At 40.9% G+C, this 27,957-nt stretch overlaps 3 protein-coding genes across 15 annotated transcripts; all 3 read right to left on the bottom strand.

Annotated features, from left to right (window-relative positions):
• Positions 1–609: 609 nt before the first annotated feature.
• Positions 610–7,881, bottom strand: X11L. Of its 5 annotated transcripts, NM_001298447.1 has the most exons (12): positions 7,810–7,881; positions 6,185–6,716; positions 5,570–6,109; positions 5,394–5,507; positions 4,396–5,337; positions 4,018–4,333; positions 3,654–3,793; positions 3,510–3,515; positions 3,053–3,418; positions 2,518–2,994; positions 2,307–2,447; positions 610–2,251 (listed from the first exon to the last, which is right to left on the bottom strand). In NM_001298447.1, exons 2-12 carry the CDS (start codon positions 6,581–6,583, stop codon positions 2,180–2,182), a joined length of 3,513 nt encoding a protein of 1,170 aa, NP_001285376.1. In that variant the 5' UTR covers positions 6,584–6,716; positions 7,810–7,881; the 3' UTR covers positions 610–2,179. The 5 variants fall into 5 exon arrangements, with proteins under 5 accessions (NP_001285376.1, NP_001162781.1, NP_001259655.2 ...); NM_001169310.2 differs by lacking the exon at positions 3,510–3,515; NM_001272726.2 differs by lacking the exon at positions 3,510–3,515 and having other exon boundaries at positions 1,389–2,251; positions 3,654–3,775.
• A 293-nt stretch (positions 7,882–8,174) lies between these two features.
• On the bottom strand, positions 8,175–27,628 carry CG12991 (uncharacterized protein). 6 transcript variants are annotated; one of them, NM_001272720.1, is made up of 7 exons: positions 27,392–27,628; positions 18,394–18,501; positions 10,738–10,832; positions 10,169–10,679; positions 9,563–10,103; positions 9,305–9,478; positions 8,175–9,242 (listed from the first exon to the last, which is right to left on the bottom strand). In NM_001272720.1, the coding sequence occupies exons 3-7, from the start codon at positions 10,787–10,789 to the stop codon at positions 9,111–9,113; spliced, it is 1,410 nt and encodes a 469-aa protein (NP_001259649.1). In that variant the 5' UTR covers positions 10,790–10,832; positions 18,394–18,501; positions 27,392–27,628; the 3' UTR covers positions 8,175–9,110. The 6 variants fall into 6 exon arrangements, with proteins under 6 accessions (NP_001259649.1, NP_001259648.1, NP_001259647.1 ...); NM_001272719.1 differs by having other exon boundaries at positions 8,175–9,221; NM_001272718.1 differs by having other exon boundaries at positions 8,175–9,221; positions 9,299–9,478; positions 9,563–10,091.
• Positions 15,783–18,624, bottom strand: CG12992 (uncharacterized protein). Of its 4 annotated transcripts, none has more exons than NM_001272724.1 (4): positions 18,559–18,624; positions 18,394–18,501; positions 17,021–17,531; positions 15,783–16,963 (listed from the first exon to the last, which is right to left on the bottom strand). In NM_001272724.1, the coding sequence occupies exons 3-4, from the start codon at positions 17,285–17,287 to the stop codon at positions 15,941–15,943; spliced, it is 1,290 nt and encodes a 429-aa protein (NP_001259653.1). In that variant the 5' UTR covers positions 17,288–17,531; positions 18,394–18,501; positions 18,559–18,624; the 3' UTR covers positions 15,783–15,940. The 4 variants fall into 4 exon arrangements, with proteins under 4 accessions (NP_001259653.1, NP_001259652.1, NP_001259651.1 ...); NM_001272723.1 differs by having other exon boundaries at positions 17,021–17,477; NM_001272722.1 differs by having other exon boundaries at positions 15,783–16,972; positions 17,021–17,474.
• Positions 27,629–27,957: the final 329 nt, after the last annotated feature.

Genomic DNA, 27,957 nt, shown 5'->3' with positions numbered 1-27,957 from the left:
TACTAAACAAAATTAAGCAAACTAAAAACGCTATTTTTATGAACTACTCCAGAAGTGGTGTCGTATGTAAATGTTTAGGTAGTGTGAAATGCAATAGAATTTATCTTTTTCATGTGCATTTCTACCAATGCAATTTCTGCGTAATTGGAGCAACAGTTTTTTGTGCCCGGAGCCGGAAACAGAAGCCAACAAATTGAGTTTTGTTTCCCCCATAAAATTGTTGGGGCTGCGTCGTAAATCAAAAGTTGCTGGCAGCGAAATGGAGCGATGCTTTTTTTACATTTCACGTAAATAATAACGGTTTGACTGCAGCTGCGTCAACAAGGAAAACATTTTTCGAATATGTGACCCCTGACCCCACCAAACCACCAAACCACCACCCACCCCGCCCATCATTCACCCCTAACAATTAAAGTTATAGCGTATAAAGCAAAGGAAAACATTTGAAAAAGTTACACAAACTAAAATTAATATGGAATTCAATTTAGGGAGATTAAAATACAAATTGTAATTATGTAGTTTATTGTATTATATTTCAACTGTATACTTACCTTGTTTTTGTTTTCACAACCTGTAATCCAAACCAAAATTGTTTAAAACTCGACGTTTGTGTATAAATGTATTTTATTTTTGTTTCTCGCTGTTGTTTGCATTCGGTCACGTGTTAAGTATTAATAAATAAATTGCATTAGGTAGTATACGATTAGTGTTTGGTTTAAGAAGTTAGTTAGAGGCGCAGTAGCAGAGAGTTCTATAGTGGGTTCCTTAGTGTGTTTGCCGTGTCCCGAGTAGCTTAGAAATTAATAATTTAATTGTTGTGGCTGTGTGTGTCGTCTGTGTTTTGCAAAAATATTGCACCTGCGCTTCCGAATGGCGATCAGAAGAATTCTATATATATATATATATATATAAATATTATTAACTTGCGTCTTTTGTTGTTACCTGCACTTGAAATATTTAAAATACTCTTTTAGTTTAGTCGTTTCCATTTAGATTAATAACATATGTATACATATTGGTTTCAATTTGCTTTTGTGGTTTATTTGCCTTTTTTGTGTCGCTTTTTAAGTATGCAAAAATAAGCTCTCTCTCTCTCTTTCTTTCTCTCTGTGTCTATCCATTTTGCGTTCTATGGCGCCATCTCTGTCGTTTATGTGGCTCCGTCTCTTTCTTACATGTATGCCTTTGCTTAACAGAAACTAGACAATGCTGAAATTATTGTTCTTCGTATTACTTTTGCTGTTTTGCTTATTGTTTTCGCTTTAGATATATCATAATTATCGTACGAGTATATATCGTTATGTATATGGCAATAATCGATCGAGAAATGTGCAGATTTCTTGTACAAACATTACATATACAATTAGAATCAATATGCGCTTCGTTTTATGTTTTTCTGACGCTTTTAAATGCATTTATTTTGTTTGTTGTTTTGTTGGTTTTTGCAGGCATGGCTTCGTTTTTCTAAGGCTATTTTTAATAATAAATATCGGTAATGGTATTGCAATAATTATCCGCAATGGCTCTATACAATAATAAGTTTAACGAAATCTAATCTTTTTTGGCATAAGGTGTGTTGCTTTTTGTTTCTTTTTATCGAAAATTATAAATGTAGTTAATGAACTAAAATACGGTTAATTTACATGACAAATAATGGATTAGATCATATCATAAAAATTTGCTTGCAAGTAAATTCAATCGAATGCTTAAGCTAATGGATGCGAGGGAATTTGGGAAGGTTGGTATTTTCGGGACAATGCGTTTACAATTTTTTAAATACTTTACAATGACTGCTCACATACACTCGCACTGGCTTTAAATTCAGTCTTTTTCATGTACACAGATGGACAAAATGAACCAAAAAGTAGCATTTTCTGTAACTCCAGTAATAGTAATCTCTCTATTGCAGTTGTGGTCGCTGTGGACACCTGAACGATTTGACGACGAACAATTAATCTCATTGTAGACTTAATACATTTGCAATTCATTTAAATTAACTACAATTATGCTTGCAATGTGAATACATAAAGACAAATAATCAATGAACAATTTAAGACTAAACAAATTCCAATTTAAGGTCTCTTTGCGAATCGATGTAACTTTAAGCTGGTCAAGTTGCAGTTGACGAATTTATAGTTTTTCGATTCCAGCGTAGGCGTGTGAACAGTTGCATATATATTTATATATAGATTGGCGTCTCTTGACCGGTGAGCAAACGAAACATGGACGTGGGCATTGTCTTCATCAGGATCTGATTGGAAAGGTATTGTTAATATAAGAATAACGAATTTAAAAACGCGTCATACCTCGCCCACTGAGGATGACAACAGCTTGACAATGGTATCGTGTGGCACGGCCACAACGCTCTGGTTGTTAATCTCAATGATGCGGTGGCCTACGCGTACTCCACCCCGCTCAGCGATTCCTCCACGCAAAAGACTGCAGATCTGCATTAAATAAATACATATGATTAGAAGGATTAGAATAAGAAGAATAAATTCAGCATTTTATAATTACCACGCCATTTTGAACACTAAAACCCAACTGGAACAGCGCCTTGGGACGCAGGATCTTAACCTCGACGACAGGCGGACAGGGCACAACGGTGAACTTGACGGCAGTTTGGTTCTTGGCATTGCGTATGTAGCTCTGGCAGGTGGACAGCGGCAGTCCCACCAGGCTCATGCCGTTAATGGCGATCAGCTGGTCACCGATGTTCAGCTGGCCGCAGCGGGCAGCTGCTCCTGAACTCATCAGGTTGGCAATCACCACGGTGGGCAGCATGGATCCCCAGCCACTCTCTACGATCACCACGCCTAGGATCTCGCCTTTCGCCTTCGGCACAACTACCTCCTTTTGCAGCTCCTTTTTGGCAAAGATCTCCAGCTCATCACCGAAAATCTCCTGACTGTTGAGCACCTCCTGGTAGTCCATCTCTTTGGCCAGACTCTCGTTTTCGATGCCGTTCGCCTTCAGGAACTCCATGTAGGCCACCTGGTTAGGTTTTGATTGTTAATTATACGTGCCAATAATATTATTAATATTCGCGTACCTGGAAGGCCTGTCCAATGGACTGAGCTATGAACTGCGCCTCATCGCTTTCGAACACGTGGCAGATCATTTTGGGCGTGCGATTGTGCTTGCTGAGTGGCTCTTTGGGGGGCGACTCCTCCTCGCCTATGCCCGGAGTGGGAACATCACCTAATGGACTGGTGATCGATGGATCCACAACACTATTCGGTACGAATCGACGACGAGCCATCAGCACAACCAGATCGCCAATGTCAGCTATATAGGATATAGTACGCAGCGCATGGTCCATCATGATCTCCTTGAGATCCGTGTTAAGCACCATTATCTTTTCGGTTGATATGAACAGGTCCACTTCAGTGCTCGGCTGACTTTCGCCCTCGGGAGCCTGGTAAAAAAATAGCAAATCATATATTATATAATGCATTTAATTCTTAATGCTATCATTTGACGACTGAAAGGGGCTAACGAACGCTTACCAAAGCCTATCGAGAGGAATGCGCAGCAGGGAACGAGAAAAGCGAACGAGAAAGTTTTTAGACACACACATAGAGCATAACCTAGCGGGGTTTCCTTGAATGGATGTGCTTTCGTGTGCATCACCAGGTTTTCACTTCACTTACCTTGATCCTGGAAACGGCCTCCTCGGCCTGCATCATTCTGGTCGACTTGGTCGGCTGACCCTCGCAGACAAGTTGAGTGGATCCAAGGTATCTGGCCCGAAACAACACGCCCTCAATGAGAACTTTGGGTTCCAAGAGACCTAAGAACGAACATTATTTAAATTAGTTACGAAGTGCGTTAATGGTCTTCATTTCTGATTGTTAATACACATAAGGGTAGTTTAATAAACCTAAACATCTGCTGGGTAACAGAGACTTACGTGATGTCAGCATTAAATAGATTTGAATTGCAGCGTGAAATGTTGAATCGGTTTCCATATCAGTAAACGAACAACAAGGGGCGTTGACAACTGTGCTAACTTACCCTCTTTGTTCCGCGATTTGGCCTTCTTGTCCGAGTTGGCAGAGTCCTTCAGGGATTTAATAGAGCCCGTGGGACTTTTGGTGAACTGCAGTTTTTCCGGCGAGCTTATGGAGATGTCGGTCGTGCCCACAATCTGACAGATGTCCGGCGAATTGGGTGTCAACGAGGTGCCGATGCCTTGTCGAATGGTGGCCGTCGAGTAGGTTTGCGGCTTGCTATTATTCATAGGATTCGGATTGTTGTTGTCCGACGTGCCATTTAGATGCCCATTGCTGGCAATATCCGTGCCCTCATTGGCATTGTTATCAGCCAGGCTCTGTAAAATTATTATTTCGTAATTATTTTGAGCTGATATCTCTGTAAGTTTGCATTCCTCACCTGATCGGCGAAGAAATCCTGCTCATCGTGCCTCTGCTGACCCAATAGACGATCTGTTTCAAGGTCGGTGTCTGGTTCCTCATCCGCCGCCGCACCTTGGGCCGTCGAGATCGTCGTCCCTTTGCGTGGAACCCAAACCGGTGAATCTGGATCCGTGGGCAGCACTTCGTCACAGAATTTTAGTTTTTCAGGCTGCGTTTTAGCACGCTGCAAGGCGGAACGTATCTCCTTCATGGCCTCCTGGATTTCCGAAGCAGCCTGCGATGGCAAAGATCCTCCCGCAGTTACTGGTGTCACCCCCAGTCCTGATCCCGCTGACTTCTCTGTGTGAGTACCTCCCAAAGCTGCTGCATAAACCGCACCGTAGTGACTGTCCAGTGGATTATCAGCATCTGGGACCATGGTCATGGATTCACTTGCATCGGCGATCTCGATTTGGGGCGGCGATGATGGAGGCGGAGCCGGGGGCATGGGCAGTGAGGCGAAGTCGCTTATCAGCGCCGATTGCGAGGCATCTGTGGTCAATGTGGCCAAGCTGGCGCTCATCACATTGTAGTCGTTCTCCAGCCGCTCGCCATTACCGTTGTGCTCGTGGACGGGCTGAGATTGGGACGATTGCTGCTTGTCACACACCACGGATACGTTGTTCTCCGTGTCGGAGGCGTGGCCACTGCTCAGGCCATCTTCTAGGACAGGCATGCTCGTATACAGTTTACCAAAATCCGTGGGGCAGTTAATGTCGTTAGACAGACTGTCCAAATCACCGCAATTCGAATCGTAATCCGTCGTCTCGGGAGACAGGGTAAAGTTTCGGGAGTGTCGGCGCAGATTTGCCTCCAGTTCGGTGTCCGCCAAATCGCCGCTGCTTCGGCTATTCGAATCAATGTACAGCTCAATATCATTATGCTCCTGGTAGGCCGTCGATGGATTCTGGTCACTGGGCTAGAAATCGAACAATCGTTAGCTATTTTAATGAATTTCATTTCGTTATGACTCACTGGCTTTTTAGTAGGCGACCGGTGAACCATGTAGAGCTCATCTTTAGGTATTCTCGCCAACCGCTGTCCTATATATGCCTGCTCCATGGGCGTGGCTGGGTACTCTTGTGGCTGCTAGTCAATCAAAATGCAATATTAAATGGGTTTCTAGGCTTCTTGGAAGTAGTAGTACTCACCGAGCTAGCGACATCGTCTCCACTTTCCGTGGTGTAATCCGTGTACCGCTTTTCGTCCTCCGGATTCGCCTTGAAGAACTCCTCCAGCACCTTTCTGGTCTCTGAGAATTCGTACAGGTAGTCGAAAGTAGGTGTTTTCTCGCGAAGCGTCCCGGAACGCTCTTCCTCGTGGTCGACCAAATCGATAAGGTTGCCCACGGATGCTTTAGCTGCAGCAGTTGCATTATTAGCGACACTGGTGGTGGGCGAAACTCTTTGCGGGAAACCCGGCGGACGTTTTCTAGGACCACCCATGGTAATGGTATTTGTATTCGGTTGACTTCCAAATCGTCGCGGTGAACCCTCGTACTCGGCTATTGGCAGCTGTCCAATCATTTTGGTCACCTTGAGGACATCCTCATTGCTGCCTGGACGCTGGCCACTCGATGCCTTGTTCATCCAGTTTGTGTCAATGTCGTCGAACACCACGATCTCACCATCACGCAGGCACTGACCGTCCGCCTTGCCCACATCCGTTGGTGAGCCGGGGCTGGCCAATCCCTTAAAGAAAAAGCAGAAAAATCTCATTGTAGTGACTGAAACTACGCCTCTAAGTAATTCTCCAAGTTAAATTACCTGTGGCAGGACATCCCGTGTCTCAAACTGGCTGCCCGGACTCCTACCCAGTCGGATTTGATGCAACTGCGGTCGCTGGTAGTAATAGCTGCCAGAATCGCGTCCCGCATTCGAACCATAGCTGCCGGATCCCTGAACACCTCCGCCCGATGGCGAAAGACCCTGCAGCGGAACGTAGGACAGCTCGCCATTGAGATCCGGCGAATTGAGCACCGTGCTGGCTGGCGTCACATTTGGGCTACGGGTTCGCATCTCCCACACATAACGTTCCTGCTGCTGCTGCTGCTGCTGGTGCTGATGCGATTGCTGCTGCTGCGCCTGCTGGCCAAAGTTCATCTGTATGTGCGGTGGATTGACCATGGACTCGTTACTGCTGTCACTGCAGGAGTTTGAGTTCATGGCTGCACCAACAACTTTGATTCTCCAGGTATGAGGGACTGCGGCTTCGATACTACTACAACTACTGCTCTAGTGCTGCTGCTGCTGCATCCGCTGCTGCTGCTGCGATTGCTGCCTCACTGTGGGCCACTGCCTGGGGGAGAATGGATGATTAGTCGATGATCTAAGGCGGCAATGATTCACTGCGCTGCAGCTCAGCCCAGAAAAAAATCAGGGACAGGTGGTCGTGTCGATGACGTACTTTTGCTGGATACCTTGCCGCTGCGTACTATATATTTAAATCGACATAGAAATACCTGGATTACCGGGTGTGTTTAGACATACGCGATACGGACAACAGGAACCAGCACAGTAAAATGCCAATCTATAAAATTGCTGATTTGTTATTTTTGGACCTAAGCCTATTGCTTTAAATTGGGTTTGCCCCAATCATTCCCTAATCATTCTCATGTGTATTTGTATCTTATTACAGGTCCTAGCTCACCTCGTTAAATGTAATTGAGTTTAGCTAATAATAAGTATTCCATTGTTTCGAGCTTCGGTTTGTTGCTGCACTGGTTTGGTAACCTCTGGTTGTGGTGACCCCCTGGCTGGCCAGCGCAATCAATGCGGGCAATTAACCCACTATTGCCTGTCCATGTGTCTATATGTGGACACCTTTTTTAGGGCCCCCCGCCGCGGTTGCCACTGACCGAGCTTGCGAGTTTCCGAGTTCCGGAGCTACCGTGTCCGTGGTTGATTGCGCACACGTAAACTTGGCCTCCAAAAGTCCTCGCGCAGGCAAAACAAACGCAGGAAGCTGCAGCCAGACACAACAACCACCCACGCGAAGGTTGAAGGATGTGTGGTGGGTGGTGCAAGTGGGTGGTGCCAGGGGGCGATGGTGGTGCTGGTGCTAGCCCTTTGTTGTCGCCGATTGTTGCAATCACTCAGCACTTTGGAGGCGTGGGAAAAAAACAAACTCCCCGTTACCGTTATGTGTATCTATCCATGTGCGTATTGTTAAAAATCAATAGATTTGTCGTATTTTTTTTGCAGCTCCTTTGCTTTTCGTTTCGTTATTTTTTGGTGGGGGCACCGCACAACACAACACACTCATGCACACACTCGTCGCATAACGACGCACACACGCAGCGCACTCGAGCAACAACAACTGAAACGGCGGCAACAACAACACGGCCAGCAAATAGGCACGAAAACAACACCTGTCGCGGTTTTATATTTACCATTTAATTCATATTTATTGCACTACTCCTTCAGCAACTCGATTGGCGCAGAGCGATTGGCAGCAATATAGATAGTCTCTGCTAGAACATCGATGGCCTATCGATTGCTATCGACAGCGAACAGCCGGACAGTGTTGAGCAGCGTTAGAGGGTACTATTCAATTCGTACCTAAGTAGGTGCTAAAAGCCATTTTAAACATATTTAAATATGTTTCCTTCTCCACCCCAGCTTTACTTGACTTTACCCTTTCTCCTGTACCTTGCCCTAATTACGCGGTACCGTCTACTTTTCCAACACTCCTTGTACGATGAATTTCCCGCGCCAATTGATAACACTTTTTCGAATAATATCAGTTTAGCATTTAATGATTAATGTACTCCATCTGGGTTTTGTTTTTCGTTTAATATTTGCAACATTCGAACGGATAGTACAAGTACAAGTGGTGTATAAAAGTTCGATGAGCAAAATTGACAAGGATTGTGTGGCAGTAAACAGTTTTTCTTGTTCTTCGTTAGCTTATAATTCGTTTTATATATTTGTGTATATTGAAACAATTTCTTGCAGTCTTGCCAGAATTTCAGTGATAATAATTCGTTCGTTCAAGATTTATCAAGCAATTAAAATTTTAACAGCAAGTTTTGTTTTTCCATCGAAAACTTAATGAATTAAGTTAGGAATTAGACACGGATTATTTTCCCAAAAATTCTAGCAACACCGGTGTGTGGTTGTGTGATGTTTTCTTTTAATTGTTGTTTGCTTGCTTCGCTTTTAATACATTAATTACAGTGTAAAGTTGCTCTATAGGCTAAACTGGAAGGAATGATTGCATTTAATTGTTGGACACAAAGTTGGAAACTTAATAAATAGTGTTTTCTAAAATTAGACTTGGGTTGGGAAGGGCGATAAAATAGTCAACAATATAAATAAGGTTTAATAATTAACTAACAGATACGAGTACAATGGGTTGGTTTACAAAAATCGGGTTAGTGGGGAAGTTGTTAGGGAAAGGCTTTAACTAACAGTCAAGGCCAACAAAAACATTGCGCACTTAGGATCTACACGTACACTAAACATAATTTTGGTAGTTTTGGGCTTAAACTAGTTGCTCGTTTGGTTGCCTAACATTAGTAAATACATACACGCGCTTAAAAACTACGCTACTTAATGATTATGATGTCTGGTTGTCAAATCAGGAATGGAATTTTAACAGCGAAACGAAACAGAATCGTAATCGAAATCGAACCAAAGACGTACAATAAATGATAGAGGGGATTGGACTTCCAACGGGGAAGGCCGGAGATTAAAGCTTTGTATGTTTGACCGTATCCGTCCAGTAGTTCTGTATTGTCATCGCCTCCAGCGAATTGAGAAACGAGTCGTTGTCCAGGCTGTACATCTCATCCGAATTGTCCTGCAAAATCAAGAGAGAGAACTATTTAGTGCATAGGACATTCAAGCGCCACTGGCAATTGGTCAACGAATCCTTACACTCACCCGCATCGTGCTATCATCGATATAGACACTCGAGTCTGGTTCGCTGAGCGCCTGCGGTTTGTTCAGATACCGACGACGGTACAGTACGATCCCAATGGTGCCCACTGTGCAGCAGACGCCGAAGACAGTGAAGCAAATCGCCGAAATGGCACCCGCATCCAGGAAGTACGTTCGCTGGAAATGGAAAAAAAAGCATGTTACTTTTGAAACCAATTTTTCAAATGATATCGAATTTAGCAATGATTAGTTTTCACCTACCTGAATGGCCAGTGCCTCGGATGAGATATTGCCCTCGTCGCCGACGCCTCCGTCGTAGAACCCGGATCCGGCCACGCCCCCCGCCACGCTGGGCGCCGCGGAGGCGGATCTGGTCAGAAGACTCTTGGTGTCGCCGGAGAAGTTGATGTAGCGATTGATGTGCTTATACTCCGCGGATAGAACCTTCGATTTTCGCGATCTATGCTCGCTTTCGGCACGCCTAAGTTCATCCTCCTTGTTGGCATTTTCCAGGGTGAACGGCGCCTTTTCGCCCTCGACCGTGACCGCTGACCCCAGGCCACCAGTCGCACCCGCCAGCAGCTCATCGGATAGCCATTCCGTGTGGATCTTTGGCGTGGACGGCGTAGCCGCGGAACCAGCCGGCGTGGAAGTGGATGCACTGCCTCCGGCCCGTGGTGTTATTGCAGCTGCCGGCGATGTTGCCAACACTTTCGCGGTGGTGGTTGTTGTGCTGGCCGGACTACTGCTGCTGATTGCAACTGGTTTTGTGGTGGTGCTACTGCTGCTGCTGCCATTTGTACTTAAGTGAAATATTTCCAATCAGTTCGAATTATTTAATTAAGTTTATTTTGTTAGCAAACTCACCTAGTGCTACTGCTAAAATTCGTAAAGTTATTCAGCTGGTCGGAGGTGAAGTCCGCCGATCGCTTGAACTCGAATTGAGCCAGCTCCTCGTTTGCTACAGCGTCCTCGATATCCGCATCCGCATCTGGATCTGCATCTGCCTCATCCTGCCGGCGCTCTTGATCGGGAATCTCATCCTGCTCCTGCTGGTCACGATCGTTGAGCGGCAGCTCCTCCTCCTCCACCACCTCATCCTCCTCCTGCAGCTCCACTGCCTGTTCAACATCATGGACCTGGGCCAATTGGGGGCCACCACCATAACTGGGGGTTACCACCGGCCGTGTGGTGGTGGGTCGGTGGGTCAGGTCCATGATGTTGCTCTGGGTGGCTGGGCCCCACATCTGGGTGACCGTCGTTTGGTAGAGCTTGGTGGTGCGCACGGGCTGCGTTTGGGATTGGGTATGCGGGCTGGAGGTCAGTGACTCCGCCTCCTGGCTGGGATATGTGTGGACATGGCTGGACAGCAAGTTAACTGCGAGAAATGTAAGTGACTTCAATCTATTGATACATCATTATTGTATTGCACTTACCACTCAGGATCAGGGTTATCCAGAACCAGTGTGACCACCAGTAGAAAGTCATGATGCGTCCCGTTCTGTGATTTTGCGACGACTGCTCCCAAACGCTGGAAGAGATGGGGAGAAAGAGTGGGTTAGGATGAGTCAGTGGCTCGACTTGGGGGGGAAACAATTGGCATTAAGTGTGTGAAGCTCGATGAAGTCATCGAAATCGCGTTTTCGAAAAACGTTTCATATTCTGAGAAACGGGTTTAGTCGCCTGTCGCACCGGAGAAGTTGCCATTTTTGGGCATTTCTGGGTGCCCTCGATATCATCCCGCCTACACAGGAAAGAAATAATCCCTTCAGACGAAGCGAATTTACACCATTTGGATAACGATATCAACATATAAAACATTAAGCTCTCTTTGGCTAATATAGGTGTATTAATAATTGTTGTTTAATGGTTTTTTATTAATATTTCTGGTGCACGCCCCCCACCCACAGAAGGTCGACGACATGTGTGTTGTAAACAAAGGCCATCTTCAGTCGCATCTTCGAATGATTATTTTCAGCCAGCCCATCCCTTGTTTCTGTTTGTTAATTCCGTTTCGAGTTTATGCCCACGCAAAAAAAAAACATATAACCATCTTAAATGGCTCTGACTGTATGGGCCAACCACTTCGAGCCTCTCGTGCTGTCTCTTAATTGTTTAGCCGCTTTGTTCTGGCCAACTGGCAATACAAATAAAGCCAGGAAACTGGAAATGAATGGGTTCGAAGAAGCGGTGCCCATTAAAAAAATAACAAAGAAATAAAATTCTTCTGGATCAGTAGCGAACAATGAAAGCATTCGAAATAAGTTTTATATTTTTAATAAAAATCTAAAAATTAAATTAAGCCCGTAGTCGAGTATACCCCAATAAACAGCAATTGCGTGGCAATGAAAAAATTAGCATTCCAACTTTGGGCGGCTGTGAAAATACAAAATTTAGTGGTAGCTGCTGGGTTTTGTGTTGTTAATGTTTTCTCTTTTTTTTTTTTTTTTGTATTTTGTTGCTGTTGTACACAAACTTTTGGCAATTCCAAGATAGTCGAAAACCACAATTTGAAGCCCGGCCTAATTCGCATTTGTGAGGCACATACATTTGCTTGTGCTAAAAAAAAAAGCGAAGCGAGAATTTGTTAAACTTATTATACCCATTTATTTGGGTTAATTGTCTTGTTCGAGCTGTGTTCTCTAGCCGATAAGATATGTATGTGGTGGTGGCATATCCATCTAGACATGCTGGTGGCCAATGAAAGTGCACTTGCAACATTACGCATACGCCACTTGGCACACGGCACGCTCGCCACCCAACTACGAACATACATAGTTGACAAGACGGCATCGTGCGTTAAAGGTCACAAAATTCATTTGGCCGCCTGCTCCATGTTTTATGCTCCACGGCAATTCGCGCGGCTATAAAACAAAACAGCAATTGTTTAAAGCCCGCCGGATTCATTGTAAACAAAGGCAGGCAAATGGAGAAGTTCTGCGAACCATAACGAATGACATCCATACCACACTCAGCCTCAGCTTCCAAGCCAAGGGGCATGTATGGTGTGGTATGGTATGGTATGGTATGGTGTGGTATGGAATGCTATGCAAATCTCATCAGCATCGTTAAACAATTTGCCCAGCAGCGGGCGAAAAAAGAGATGCAACTTATATACAGTTCGGTTCAATAAAATAGCCACGTCTATTAACCTAAATGCCAATTAATTAATTATTACATTTTGCAAAATAACGAAACAATTATCATATGCTGAAGGTGCGTACATTACTAGTATTTGGTTTGATAAGGTTGTTTTTTAATTGAATCATCTACTAATTAATAAAGTTTTTAAATGTCGTTTTAAGTTTCCATTTTGTTTTGAACTTGGCTGTATGTACCATGTCTGTGGGCCGCATTTTCGAATCGGACTCAAGGCCCTATATGCAGACCATTTCATAATACTACAAAGGCAGACGCGAGCAAAGAAAACGTTGAAGAAAAACCAAATGCACTTTCATATGCCCGCAAAACTGGAGCAAGTGCCTCCACATTACAATTAAGCCCTGCCGCAAAGAAAACACGAAGGGAAACAAACACATATGTGCCTTGTCGTTTCATCTGATACTCTTTTTTTCACTTTGCCATTAAATGCATATTTAAATGTTAATCGAGATTTGCAGTCATAACTTAAATGCTTGTTAAGCTTATTAGAATAGAATTTAAGTCGCTTGACTGGTGACCTGAATAGATTCAATCGCAAAAGCTAATAGCCAGCAACTGGAATTCATAATGGTACCAGTTCGACATCATTTATTAGACACTTAATTATATTGGTTTATCATATAATTGCGTTTGGAATAACATTTTTATTTGGTCGAAAATTAAGCTGAATATTCAATTTACTAAATAATTGATAAAGAGGAATTGATACAAGCAGTGTATAATTTTATAAATAATTATGCATCCATTTCTTATGAATTTTTAGTCTGGACAAAACTGACGGCAAGAGGAAAATACCCGATCGAAAGAAAAAACTAACAACTCAACGGCGGAGAACACAGCAAAAATAAAAATTACAGAAAATGAAAACAAGGCAGCCTTCAAGTGCAGGCGACAAAGGCGAAATTGAAATGGCAAAGTGCAATAATTATATGCAAGGGGGCGGGGCTAAAAAGGGGTGGGTGGTGGGCGTCGCTGGAAAAGTGGGTGGGAAAGTTGACGCTCACTTTCTACTCGCGACACGCAAAACTTGAAGCTGGAATCTCAGCCAATGATTATTACTTCAGACTTCCGAGAACTATGCCTTATTACCTTTAAAAATCTCAATTAATTAAAGCAAAATTTGAGTGGAAAATCGAAATTCATGAAATACTTGAATTGCAAATCGAACTGATTTAAATTACGTACTATGTGAGAACTTGACTATTTTAGAAATTGAACAACTTTGAATAAATGGCGTAGTGTTAAAGGTGACCTCATCCAATTTCGTTTTGAATGCCTGCCATTGTGGTTAAATAAATATATAGTTATTGAAATTAGCAAACAATTGTTACTTTCGGCACAGTCGAAACCCATTTAACTGGTTGTCCCTGCAATTTTCCAGCATTTCACTTCTTTTCACCGCTACGCTGTGGGCTTTCTTTGTCTGCGAAACAGTCTACCCACTTATCTAAAAAATAACTTAATTTTTTGTATGCAAATCGAAAGTGAAGTCTCCCTCACTTTGCAGAACAAAGTGAAATTTCATTTCCATGCCCCCAGCATACGACAAACCAAATGCCTATAGATTGGAGTAACCAGAAAGTAACGTGCGTGTCGCAACTGCAAAACAATGGACAACTAGCCCCTAGTCTTTAGTTGTCGCATGTATTTATACAACTACCATTGAGTTATTACAAATTAATATATATATATACATATATATATATTAAGCAAGCAAGAAGATGAGACACCGAGACAAGCTACTCCAAAGCCTGAAGCCATATCCATCTTGGCTATCTTTCCGCAAAGAAGCCATCGGCAACATAAACAACACAACATTCTACGTCTCAACGATCAGCGACTTACTCATTAAACATGCTCCTAAAGTCAAAAATCTAGCCAAAGAGGCAACAACCGTGCCCTTGATAATTATCCCAAACTTCAACCGCACTGATATAAACAGATACTTAAAGGCAAACATTATCAATGACAAAATCAATTACATAAGAAGTGCACCTCCTTGGGTACGTTATGGTACCGATTATAACTAGACTATGTCTAGGACACACCAGACCGACTCATGAGCACCGATTCTTCCAATCTGCAATATTGACAACATGACAATTCCCCACATCCTAGACGATTGCATCGCCCTCCAATCACATAGATCAAGCAACTCGCATTCGAAACTTACAGACAACTTAGAAAACACCCACACCTGAAAATCTCGAACATTTACTTAAATTTCTGAACAAAGACAACATAATGAATCTTCTGTAAACAAATAGCACATCTTTGTAATTCCCAATCAATGTGAATCAATGAATATAATATATGTATAAAATACTTAAATAAATACTTATAAATAATTGTAACCTAATACTTAAGTAGATGTTAAAAAAGTCCGACTATAGCCAGTAGATATAACTATTGTAGCATAAGTTTAAAACTTTTGTCTACGATGTACAAATAAATAAATAAAGCAAATATTCCACATATGCTAACTATTGTACAATATTACATATTATCCTCCAAGTAACGTAAATGTTTGGCACAAAAGATCCTTTTGTTCAAATCAGATATAGTTTTCTCCATGTTCAAGATTGCGCAACAAATTTAAACGATTACAGAGTAATTACAAAGATATGTAAATAAATACCCCTTTACAATTTAATTACCCTATTGCATTTACATTAATGGTTTTGATATCCAACTACTTGAATAATTTACCGCGTTCAATGACCAACACGCTTTCTATAATATATAATTTGACATGTATTAGCTTGTATATAAAGCCATATAAATAAATTCGATCACATTAAGTATATCAATCAATCGTAAGTTTCTTCAATTGCTTTTTCGCAGGTGTTATCAATATCTTTGATTAGATAATGAGCTTAAGCCCAAATTCTAATCATAATGGCAGGAAAATTTCACATTTTATAAGGCAAGATTCATCTTATTTGATTTCTTATTTTACTTGGCCAAAAAAGAAAAAAGAAAAAAATTTCTTTTGTTGGCATTGGTTTGGTAATAGTAGAAAACCAAACAACTGACCACCAAACAATCGACGCTGACTAGTTGATTTTTTCCTTTATTTCAATTGTTGGTAAGCTGCTCGATTTTTTCATTAATTTCTTTTTTCGCATGTTTTTCACTTTCTTCCGCCGAGTTGAAAGTGAAATTTGATGGCATTTCTTTATACATCATCATCATTACACATTTTACTTAAATTCTAATTGAGGTAGTTGAGATGCATACATTTTTTGTTTATCTTCGGATTGCATCATTACAAAAGATGGTTAAGTGTAATTGGCTTACAAATATATGGAAAATATTTGTAACATTACAAATGTTTATTAATACATAGATGCAAAATAAATGATTAGGATTACGGAATTGGTCTGTGTATTACATTAGCAATTTTTTTCGAATGGTGTTGAATGATGAATAGATTTTTAAATGCTACACTATTCCGATTTCCCTCCGGATTCTATTTTACATCTTGTTGCCGTGGTTTGAATTACGAGAGCAGCTGGCATTGGCGTCCTGTGGCTCACCGAACATAAAATGCGAAACATATTCCGGAATATATACCGGCCAGCAAGGATGCTGCTGCGCTTCGGCCTGATAAGTTTCGCTAATCAATGGCGGTTGATTTAAATTTGAACCATTAGCCGTCGGCATTTGGTTATACTTTGGCATGAAGCCTGACTGCTGGGACATCGGAAAACCAGTCGGAGGATAGCCGTAAGCGGATGTCGATTGAGCGTTGTAATAGGAATTGGAACCATAGCCGAAACCTTGCGCCGATTGGTAGTTATCAAATTGGATATTCGGGCGATTTGAAGATGAAATCGAATCATTGCCCGGATAATTTTCGCGCAGATTGCGGATTACGGTCATGAAGGCCTCCTCCAATGGATAATCCTTCCGGCGAGAATTCGTTCCACCCGCAATCGATTGAGGATGGCCCGACCTATCGGCACCCAAGGCAGAGCCTCTCGGCGAAGAGTTGAGACCCGGCTGGGATTTCGTCCTCGAGGGCTCAGCTTTCTTGGAGCCATTGGCAGCGGCAATGTTTTCGCTGGCCTCCGGTGGATGAAACTCCGGATATGAGAAGAAATCCCGGGCAATCTTCTTCAGATTCTGCATGCTGAATGGGTCAGCTGAAGAATCGCTAGTTCCGAAAAACCCCTGGCTTTTAACCGATTGACTGGGCCAAGTGAACGTGGCGGATGATGAGCTGGTATCCGGACATTTCTGCTTTTCGCCCGAAACATTGCCATGATGACAACACGATCCAATTTGATTGACAGATGAGCCCTCCTTGGGTGGAGGAGCATTCACTGCGGTGGGCCCGTCTTGCTTATTGGCCACAACGCTTGAATACAACTGCTTGGGACGGCTCTTGTCCTCGTGCTGATTGGGCTTCTCCTGCTTGGATGCTTCATTGCCATTTTGTTGCATCTTCGACGATGGATTCCTTCGATTGCGTTGCATCTGCTTAGATTGATTATGCTGAAAGTACTATTTTATGCGATAAGCCCGCTTTTTGCACTATACTTATTGCTTCACCTGTTTCACAGTGTCCTCCGGCACCACGTGGTTCAGCCCCTGCATTGGCACCTTTCCAGCTCGCTCGGAATTTGGGCGAGCCGCATTTTTGCCCTGTTTCTTGCTATAAGCAGGATTCGGTGGAATGATGGACTGCCTCATCGACGGCTGCTGTATAATTTTTGGGGGTTCCAAAATACACGCGGCCTTTGCTATGTTCTGATTTTGTGATTTGATCAAACGTTTGAGTTGCGCCTGTGACATTCTGGGAAATTTTTTGTGTGGCATTTTGATTGGAATTTTAGTTTTTTTTTTTTCAAACGTTAGTACGTGTAATCCGGAGGTATACGAAACTGAATAGAGCTCAGGCAATTCCAAATGACATTCGAGTTGACAGAAGGCACTGCTTACTTGAAATTTGTTGGCGATTCTTTTTCTAGAACATGAGGTTAGGTTTCCCACTTTCGGCCAATCACTGCTAAGTTCATCAGCAAATTAAACAATACTGGATTTATCTAAACTTATTTAAACACTAAAATGAATTATGCAATACTAGATAAATATGTAGTTATTGGAACATTATACAGCACTGGATGTATCTAAACTTATTCTAACAAAATCTAAACCTAATTATACAATGCTAGATAAACAAGATAAGATGAACATAAACATATGCACACACACACACACACACACAGTACATGAAAAGCTTATTCAACACTGGATATAAATCAAAACAAAAACAAACTTAACTTAATTTGGATTCAAAACACTGAATCAAATGGTGGATTATTTTAGACCAAACCATTGTTGAGTCTTAATAATATTATTAATTTATGATACAAGTTATGTACTCTTACAAATACATTTCTCTTATTTAAAACATCATTTGCTAGACTAGAAAACAACCTTTGTATGTATGTAAGAGTATGTATTTATCTATTTATTTATGTATGTAACCTTATAGGCACATCATTTGAACCTTCTGATTTCCACATCATCTTTAGTTATTGATGTTATCGCCCGATCTATGTGTGAATATCATATCATCGTTTTACGCAACTTCCACCCTATATTTATTGTACACCCCCCGCCAAAAAAGAAAAAAATCCCCATAGCAACAATGGCGAATGCCAAGATGCGATTTCCCTGGGCCCCAAAAGACCCAAGTTGCGTTTTCAGTTCGCTCCGCATTTCGTCTTTTGGTTTTTGCTATTGTTTTGATGGAAGCTGCAATTGCAGTTGCAACTGCTGACTGGCAACCGGATATGGTCACGAAAATCTGAAATCTCATATCCATATGCGAGTGACGCTCTGCATATGATTTGCAGATGTTGATGTTGCTTGTTTTCCCTTTTCCCAATTTCCCTTATTTTCCTTGCGTTACTACTTACAGTTTTAGTTGTTCCTACTTTGATTTCCTCAGTGTGTGGCTTGAGTTTTCCTTAGTATTCCGCCCTAGTGAATATTTAATTTGTTTCCTTCTTGCACTTCAGATGCAACTGCAAGTAAATCAAGTAATAAAATTAAACATTTTATAAGAAAGAAATGTATATTACTTTAAGGCCCGTGCCAAGGAATATGTATATACTACTTTTCTAACAACTTGTCATAATTTGATGTAAATTTCCAAGCTACTTAAGTTGATCAGTTGAGTGGCACAATACTGACTTGAAGGACAATATCTAGATTACTCGGATCTCAAGATTTCTGCTCTGTTTTGGATGCCCGCTGACGTGGACACACTCAGATGCGCTCCAGTGCCGATCCGGCTGGGTAAGCTCACCGATCTTAGCCAGATATCGACCCCCAGCCCACTCCCTTTTGTATCCCTTGAACTGTGGTGTAATTCGACTCAGTTTTTGTTTTCCGCTTCTGGCTGCGTTTTTGGCCAATCAAAGCAAGACTTGCCTTGGCTTTTGGCTTATTAATTATAATTAATAATTGCTACCCACTGGGCTGAGTCAGAGATTATGTTTACGTTTTGGTATCACCCTATAAGTTTGCGATGCTTATGCAATGCGCTGCAATTAATTGCGATAAGAACGTGCTCGAGTGTAACGTGAACCACTGCTATGGGTTGGGTTCAGAACCCCTGCAAATGACGTACATAGTTACTACAGCAGGGGGCAAATTACTAGCAGACATATTACCTTATTTGACTAAATAACACTTTGAACTTTGAATATCATAAGCGCGTTCACATTAGAGGTTTAATATAATGCAAATGCTGAGTTGTCCATTGAATTGATTAGTTGTTATTAAATCCGATTTATAGTCACAGTATTTGTAAGAATAATACTTTATAAGCCATGTACACTTTTGCCCATTATTGTGCACATTTTTCTGAAGGGCGCACCCATATGACGCGTTTGTGTTTCTTTGGTTCTGGGCTGAGAAAGTGACAAAACACAAAACAAATTTCGTTGACCATGTTTGGAGTGGCGCTGCTTCTTATTCTGTTTTGGTTTCGGCTTCTAGGTTTGTTTTCCGTTTCCATTTCTGTTTTCGTCTCGTTTTCCATTTCCATGCGACGTGGTCGGAATGACCAAGTGGTGCTCCACTATTGGGGACAGCGGTTTGTTGTTGTAGTTGTGGGTGCTCGATTAGCTGACACCGATTCTCGATGGTTGATAAGGCTAGTTCAGTTGGCCGTCCGCAAGACTGGGCCAAGTCGATTTTAATCGCATTGATTTCGTTTAAGTGCAAGCAAAACTATTTACCCCAACTCCCTCAAGGGGGTTTGGTTTGACCTCAAAACGGGCGGTTTGACCAGCAAATACTAACCTCTTTCCTTTGCTATCTTGCCTTTATTAATTCATTTTGGGTACTAGTTTGATCGCTTACTAAAACCCCTACTGAATAAACTATAACTGACCTTATTCACTGTCCGATATGATACCACCATCTATTATTTACCATTTGTTGGCTTTTATTACTTACTGGCCAAGCCAAAGCCAAGTTATTCTGGTTACTAGCCAATAAGCATTAAAATACAGCGTTTTGTTTGGCGAAATCAATTAGTAAATTAAACAAATGAAGACATTAATGCTATTAAAGAGTGTTAATCATTCAATGTGGTTCATATGGCTGCCTTTCTCTTCACTTCTTTTATTTTTTCCACGTTTTTGCTTCAATATTTAGCAGTTTGTCATCTCTTGAATGATGATGATGGTCAAAATATTGCTACCATCGTTCGTTCAACTCGTTGCCGATTTGCAAATCTGGCTAAGAGCTGGCACGCCACATCCGAACATGCATATATGTATGTATGTATGTAAATATACAATTTATTTTAACCATAATGATATGGCCAATTCCGATGTTTCACATGCGTCTGGCTTCAAGCTAACTATGTGCAAATGATCGGGCGCACAAAGGCGAAGAAACTATTTGCCAAATTTTTAATAACCATAATTAAGTGCTTAGAGACGGCCAGGAAATTGCATAATTGTGGTTTCTGGCGGCTCCCCAAACCCTCTTCTTCACCAAATCATCTCCATTATGCAAATGCCTGTGTCTCGCCGCGTTCTATTCGCGAATAAATCACGTATACGGCACGTAAAAAAGTGGCGAACAAAAAACTTTGACGTCAGCCGACCCGGCCCCTTATAATCACCCACCTCGCCCACCTTACCCAGAATTTACCCATTTCATATTGCGTCCTTTTCAGCGGTGTTTTGATATCAAGTCTATCACTTGAATCTGGAAAAAAGCACGTAACTGTCTCAAAATCTTGAAACATGCATGCTTATAAATTTTTTATGAAAATAATAATCTTGCAATATAAAGCACACAAACAGATATGGGTTCTGTTTGAAAATTAATTAATTTTAAATTGTTTTAAGGTCAAAGCATTTCAAGCCATGACGAAAAAATATGAAAAACCAAATCATTTAGGTAGTAAGAACACACTAGAACCATTAACATGTTTATCATAAAAACTAAATGCATAAATTAACATATAATTCTGGTCTATAAGTTTTGCTTTGTTTGTATCTTTCTCAACTGACATCTGTTCTCATTCTAGGCTTAATTATTTTTTCCGGTGCTGAGGTTCTCAAGGTGACTATGTGTCCGCTGGGAAAACTTTCATTTCGACTAATGTTAATGAATTTCGGGGACTGCAAGAGGTCTTGGCATTGAAATCTGGTTATTGATGATTGCACGCGAGCCTCACATGTCTATAGATATAACCATAGACACCTATCTATATATACAAACATATATCTAACGAATAATACATATAACGAAACCGAGCCAAAGCGATCCGAAAGCATCCACATGTCTGCCATTCAAATGGGCACGGGGAAAACCTTTCCACTCGCTAAAGTTTCAGACAATAGCTATATATGTTATGTACCCCCGATTTCCCGCAGTGCAGCCCACTTTTACTTTCGGCTAATTGCACTACTTGGCCAGCAGGCGGCGCCACTTTCCCAAAACGGTAGCATGCTCAAAATTAACAACAATATAATATGGATCTCTTAAAAAGCCATTTCCTTTTGTATGTGAAAAATGTAACAGACTTAAGGGCGATGGAAAGGTTAACAAATTGATTGGACGGGATGACATAATGGCGATGGCTCCTTGTAATTAATTACAATTAATTGTGCTTAATCAATTTGCCATCTCATGTCTATCATGCAGTCATAATGAGTTACATGATTTTAAATATAGATAATTGGCGGAGGAGAGGCGATATAACATACAGTCCGATCATTAGAGTAAAGATACCTCAGTTCCTGTTTTTTTTTTTATCGTCTTTTACTCGTATGCAGTATACACCTTTCGGTGTTTCCGATGCGGATATGAAGAGGGAATGACTGTTACTATAGGGTACAGGAAATACATATAACGAAACTCGTTAGTGTCTGCAGAAAAAATGAAGACTCTTCCATCGGAGATTAATTCGCAATGCATAGAGGACTTTACTCTCTTCTGTTGAATAGAATCCCCCATGACTTGTTACAGCGAATTTCAGAAACGATGACACATTTCCAAAGGAATTCATGCACCAGTTTGTTATTTATCTCAAGTAATTTTCCCAGTGACTCAGTAAGTAAATACACCAAACGCCTTTTAAAACGTATTAAAAGCGAATGATAAAGGTAACAACATTTTCGCAGTCAACTCATTTGCAAATTGCATCATCGCGGCGACAAAGAAAGCAGTTTTAAGTGACCTTTTGTAATCATTGCTTAAATGCAGTCAAGGATTTATTTTACCCCTTTCAGGAAATAGAATATGAAAAACTCGGTCGGAAAATTAAGAAGTGCAGAGACATTTATCAAAGAAAAGTCGCTGGAGCGACAATTACTCGTTCCGCTTGTGACTGCATTTTAATGGGAGAAAATTTCAAAGTGTTGGGTGACTCGAAACTTTTTACGTAACGAAAACTTATACGAAATATATTATTTTCCATATCGATAACGTTAACATTTCAGATTGTTTCATTACATTGCCATTTCTTTAAACATTTTGATATACTTTTCCAAATTGATTACGTGTGTGTGTGAGTGCGTGTTAAGCATTTAGTTTTCGAATTCTTTTAATTTTCTTGGCTGGGCTCCAGGCTTTTTAGATGGGGAAAATTTATGGCACAACATCAAAGAGACGTTGGAAAAGCGAAATTAAAATATCACAGTGGGGTCTTTAACAGCCCGATTAAAGCCGGTGAAAATCAGAAATTGAAAATCTCTTATGCAACAACATCCATCCATGGCAAAAGTGAAGGCTGCTAAACCTTTTCCGCATTTATTTGCAGACCTGCAAAATCGCCTTTGTTCAGCCAGAAATTGGTGAGCCGAGGGGGAAAATAAATGGTCATAGAAGTCGAAATGCTAAATTGCTAAATGAAATAGGCGAGGGGAGCCTCTCGCTGCGCTAAACATCCGCTGTACAACGGGTCGTATGAGTAACGTCAATTGAATTGACAGTTTAACAACAAATTACATAACATCCAGGGCTTGGGGGTGGGTCTGGTGGGGGTCTTTTGGGATGCCCAGGGGCCAGACAATAGCTTAGAGGCCTCATTAAACGTTTGGAGTGAAAAACGTATGTGAGCTAATTATTTGTGCTGCACAGAAACAGACAAATTTGAATGTAATTACATTTTATTACATTACATTATAACATTTTCCAAAACTTTTTTTTATAGCTCATTGAGTATTAATATTAATATTTAAACTAAATCTGTATTATTTAAAGTATTTAAACAATTATAAAAGCATTTCAGTACACTTTAGTTTTTCAATCTATCGTTTCGAGTCAAACTTCATTTCGCGCTGTGTAAAATGTCCGCTCTATTTCATAGTCGCATTTTTGCATGCGAACGGTGCTTTCGATTAGCTTTTGTTATCTAAAACTATGCTCTACTGTACTGCCCCGGACTGCGGCGGCGACTATGACATCACAGTTAAGTAGCATTTTACCATATAGTATAGTACAATATATATTCGTATACCCACCCACTTGTTTCGCACTTGAATTGCCATCATCGATGGATCGTGGCTGTTAAATAAATTAAAGCGCGATTTGCATAAATTTGTAATCGAATCGAGGTGACAAAGCGTGTAATTTATGCCGCACAATCAATAGCAGAGGGCCCTCGATGAAGACACCAAATCCCATTGTTGTCTCCATCCGCAAAAGGCGGTGAGAATATGGAAATAAAAATCCAATAAAAAAAAAATACGCAAAAAAAATATGAATAAAGCGGCGACAATGAAATTTTTTAACTGCAACTGCAACGGCATTCGCATCTGAATATGCATCTCCATCTAAATATGTGTATGCATTTCAAGGCACCACCGTTCCCATAATGATGTTCATAAATTTTTTGGCATCCGAACTACAAGTCATTTGCGATCGCCTTAGTCATCGTTGGGCGAAAACCAGAAAGATATCGTCATTGACATTGTTTTCCCAACAAAAAGCAAACCCAAATATGTGTAAATACATATAACTCTGAACCGCTAAAACAAAACTGTTAACAAGTTAATAAGAATATTGGAAAGCTGAGCACTACGTTTAAAAAATAATTGGTAATTAAACGTGATAATATTCTGCTTTAATTGACTATCTTACAACTTGGCATAACAGATTCAAGAATCCCAACTTATATTCCGTAATTTGATACTACAAATTCTCTAGCTATTCCTCGAATAATTTGTATTATTTTGAGGCTTTATTTACGTCAGTCTCTGTTATTGTGGAATTATACAAATTGATTTCTGGCCATTTGGCACGTGCATTTGGATGCTGCCATTGCTGACACAATTTTCGAATTGGCTAAACATTTGTTCATGCTCCATTCAGCCCATTGTGCGTTCAATGGACTAAACTATCAACCATTGTGGCTGCATTTGCAATCCGTTGAATGCATAAGTTGTTTATATTATTTCTCGTTTTATTTCCCCCCCGATGTGAGATATGTTTTGTTGCATGGAAATCATCCATTATATGTCGGCATTTGGGTCATCGGGTAAACAGGCGACCTTGAAGCGATCGATCCTAGAGAAGCGGGAAGGTCAAAAGGCCCACGATCTTCGCGAAGATGCCAAGTTCAAAGTCGAGCCAATAAGGAAGTGTGAAGTAAACTACCATACAAATATGTATTTACCACTAAGCAAATAATGGTTGGCATAATGAAAAAAAATAAAGAAAAAACGATACTCCAGTCCCAAGAGAGGTAAATATCGGGCGCAGCTGTTGAAGACTTGAAATTGGAGACTCAAAGTGAAGCTTCCATCCTCGCCGCCGGCAACTTATGTACATATGTGTGTACTTGCCCCATTGATCACTCAATGTTTAATCATGTTTCCGATCATTGTTTCTGGTCAATTATTTCGTTTTCCGTTAACCCCAACCTCCCCTCATCTGACATTGGCCTAAATTCAAATATGATTTTTGTGTTTAACTATTGGGCTACCAATCGCAATTTGTCAGGGCCCAGAATCCAAGGGCCAAGGCGGGGGAAACCCAATTCGATGACTTCAATTATTGGATGTATGTAACGCTCTGCCACGCCTCGTAATGGAATTTTAAATTGAACTTTGTAAAATACGCTTATGGCCGCCGCTCATTAAACGCACATACATGAGGAAGTTGCATCCACTGGCACGCTTCCCCCAACCATATAAACTGAATTCAGCCCGCTTCTTTCCCCCCTTTCTCTTCCGCACTTTCTTAACTCTACACATGGTAACAAAGAAACGGCTATTAAGAACGCTCTACTGCACCTTTACGACCTGAAGATACCTCTTAACAGCATAACTCCACAGAAAATATATTTCAATAAATTTAAATCTAGGTAATTTCACTTAGATAAATTGTCATAAAATAGATAATTAAATTAATAGAAATTAAATAAATGCCATCTAGGTGAAAATAGGAAAATTCGTACATTTCAGAAACCTATGTAAAACTTTAGAGACACATCTACTAGCATCCCAAAATGGATGTCTCTATGTGATATAGATCCTGAGTTAGATGAGATTGAGCATAACTATATAGGGATTTCATCTGGCTTATATACCAATGATCTCGCATTTTTTACAGGTAATCAACACAGCCACAGTAGCTATGGCCGTAAGATCCGCAGCTGATTCAGAGTCTGTTGATTCTACTTACTTAACGCATGGCCTCTATGCCCGGCCAGTCATAAACTGGTTTAACGACTTTAAGTTCTATAGACAAGCGTGGCGAAAGAGAGGGCTAGAGCCGTGTGGAAAGAGAGGGGCATAGATATAGGCAGGTAGGCAGTAGAGTCCAGCGAAACAGCGAAAATGTTAATCAGCCAATTGAGACTGCACTTGGACTTGATAGCCAGCTCAACTGCACTTCATATATACGTATATAAATATGGCAAAAATATCGCTCGACTATATGAGTCATTCAGCTATGGGATGCCTCCGATTAGATAAAGCCAAAGCTGATAAAAATAAAAATTAATATACCTATTGTATATGGCACATATTGAAGAAAAGAAAGAGCCAAACAAAAGACAGCGAGGTGAATGGCGGAGTATCAGAATCAGTGCATGGCAGCTGGCAAAGTGTAAATGATTTAATATACAGCCAGGCGCAATTGCCAATCCAGTTAGGAAAGGCATTAAAAAATTATACAAAAAAACAGTATGCTGCCCGCTAACTGTTAAGAAAATAATAGCAAAACACCGGGCCAAGAGATAAAATCGCCATTACTATTAATATGGGGTCTTGCGATTATTGTTTCGACGCTTTTGCTACGGGGTTAACTCGCTTTATCATAGATCACTTAACACCAAAGTGCGGCCAACTACAGTGGATAGCGGCTAATAGATAATGCCATTCAATGCTATCATTGTTAGTACTCAATATAATGGAAAAGTAATTACACATACCGTTGAGTTAGTCGGTTCAAATATTTCTTATCATTTAATGAGTTATATGTGGCAACACTCATGGTGGCAAATTTAATTAAGAGGGGATAACAAATAATAATCTTAAAAGTTTCGGAATCCTAGAGTTAAGTAATTCGAATCACTAAGCAAAATTTGTGATTTACTTCGAAGTTCATTCTCTATTGGCATAACGAATTTATATTTTGTAAACATATTTTATTTGCGTAATGATTAATACTTGACACAACAAAAAGTTACTAAAACTATCAAAACTTATGAAAAGTTTTTGTTCTAAGAAAGAGGATTCGATCGTCATAAGTCGCTATAAATTGAAAATATCTGTATATAATTAACATTGATAATACTATATATAATGATTGATAATAAAAAGAGGAAGGATTTAAAATTGGAATCAATTGGTGGCAATCAATTCGGGATTAGTAGATCAGGAACGAATGCGAAAATCGAAAACAATTGGGCACTTTAAAATGGCAATTAGCTTGGCCATTTGAAACGGGAAATGTTTTGCAAAACGAACGGTTAATGCAGGTGCAATTTACAGGGGGTAATCGCCTAATTACCGTTAGTCGTGCCTCACTGTATCTTCGTTTGTTTTGGGCTTCTAATTGGCAATTGGCAACTCGGGCTTTTTGGCCATGCTCGACTAACTAAGTGAGCCTCGTTTAACGGTCTTTTATTTATTTAGTTATTGCAGCTGCTTACTGAGTGCAAAAAAAATCCACTGAATATCAGTACCCTTTTCACACACACACACACGTACACATGGATTGAAAGGACCTGCAGCTTTTGTTGTTTCGACTTTTGCTTTATTTTATTGATTTTTAGCCAAGAATAAGAGGACAGGTTCAAAACACACAAACAAACACGCATACACCCGCACGCAGGAAAACACACCCCTGCTGGGTATGTGTATCCCTGAGCTACCAAAAAAAAGGAAAAAGGGAACAAAATATAATCAGACAATTGACTAGAAGACTTAAACAAACCTTTTTGGGTCGCAGCTTTCAAATTTGCGTGTATTCAATTTTTTTTTTTTTAGCAGTGATACTCCTTTAATTTACTGTTAGTAATGGCGCGCAAGTTTTTACCAACAACAACAACAATTCGACAACAACAGTGTTAGCCGCACGCCAAACACATTCACACACACAACACAAGCACGTTAAAAAAATGAGACCGCGCGAGTCGACCGCTATTCCCCACGAAATCCACGAACGTTATGTTTGCAGCCGTCGACGGTCGTTGAAATATGTCCGAAAAATCCCCACCGTTAAATGGGGAGCCTTATAAAATACCAAAAAGATACCAATCGTCAACCAATTCACCATAGACCCAAACCAACGTATGAAATTCAAACTGTATTTAAAAGTGTAAAAGGGATAGAAGCGGATAAGCAGGGCAACTGTTACTAACTTTAAGCTAGGCTTGTGAGTGGCCAAAGTTAATGAACAAATTAAGAGGACTAAATTCAAGGCGGTGCATTTAAAAATGTTACAAAATACTAAGAAAATACCAGTGGTATTGATAGCACCCTTGACTCAAACCATCAAAT

The sequence above is a fragment of the Drosophila melanogaster genome, chromosome X (assembly GCF_000001215.4).
Source record: "Drosophila melanogaster chromosome X".
In the NCBI taxonomy this organism is placed as follows: Eukaryota; Metazoa; Arthropoda; class Insecta; order Diptera; family Drosophilidae; genus Drosophila; species Drosophila melanogaster.
Note: the sequence above shows the minus strand (reverse complement) of the source record. Positions and strands in the feature narration are given on the sequence as shown.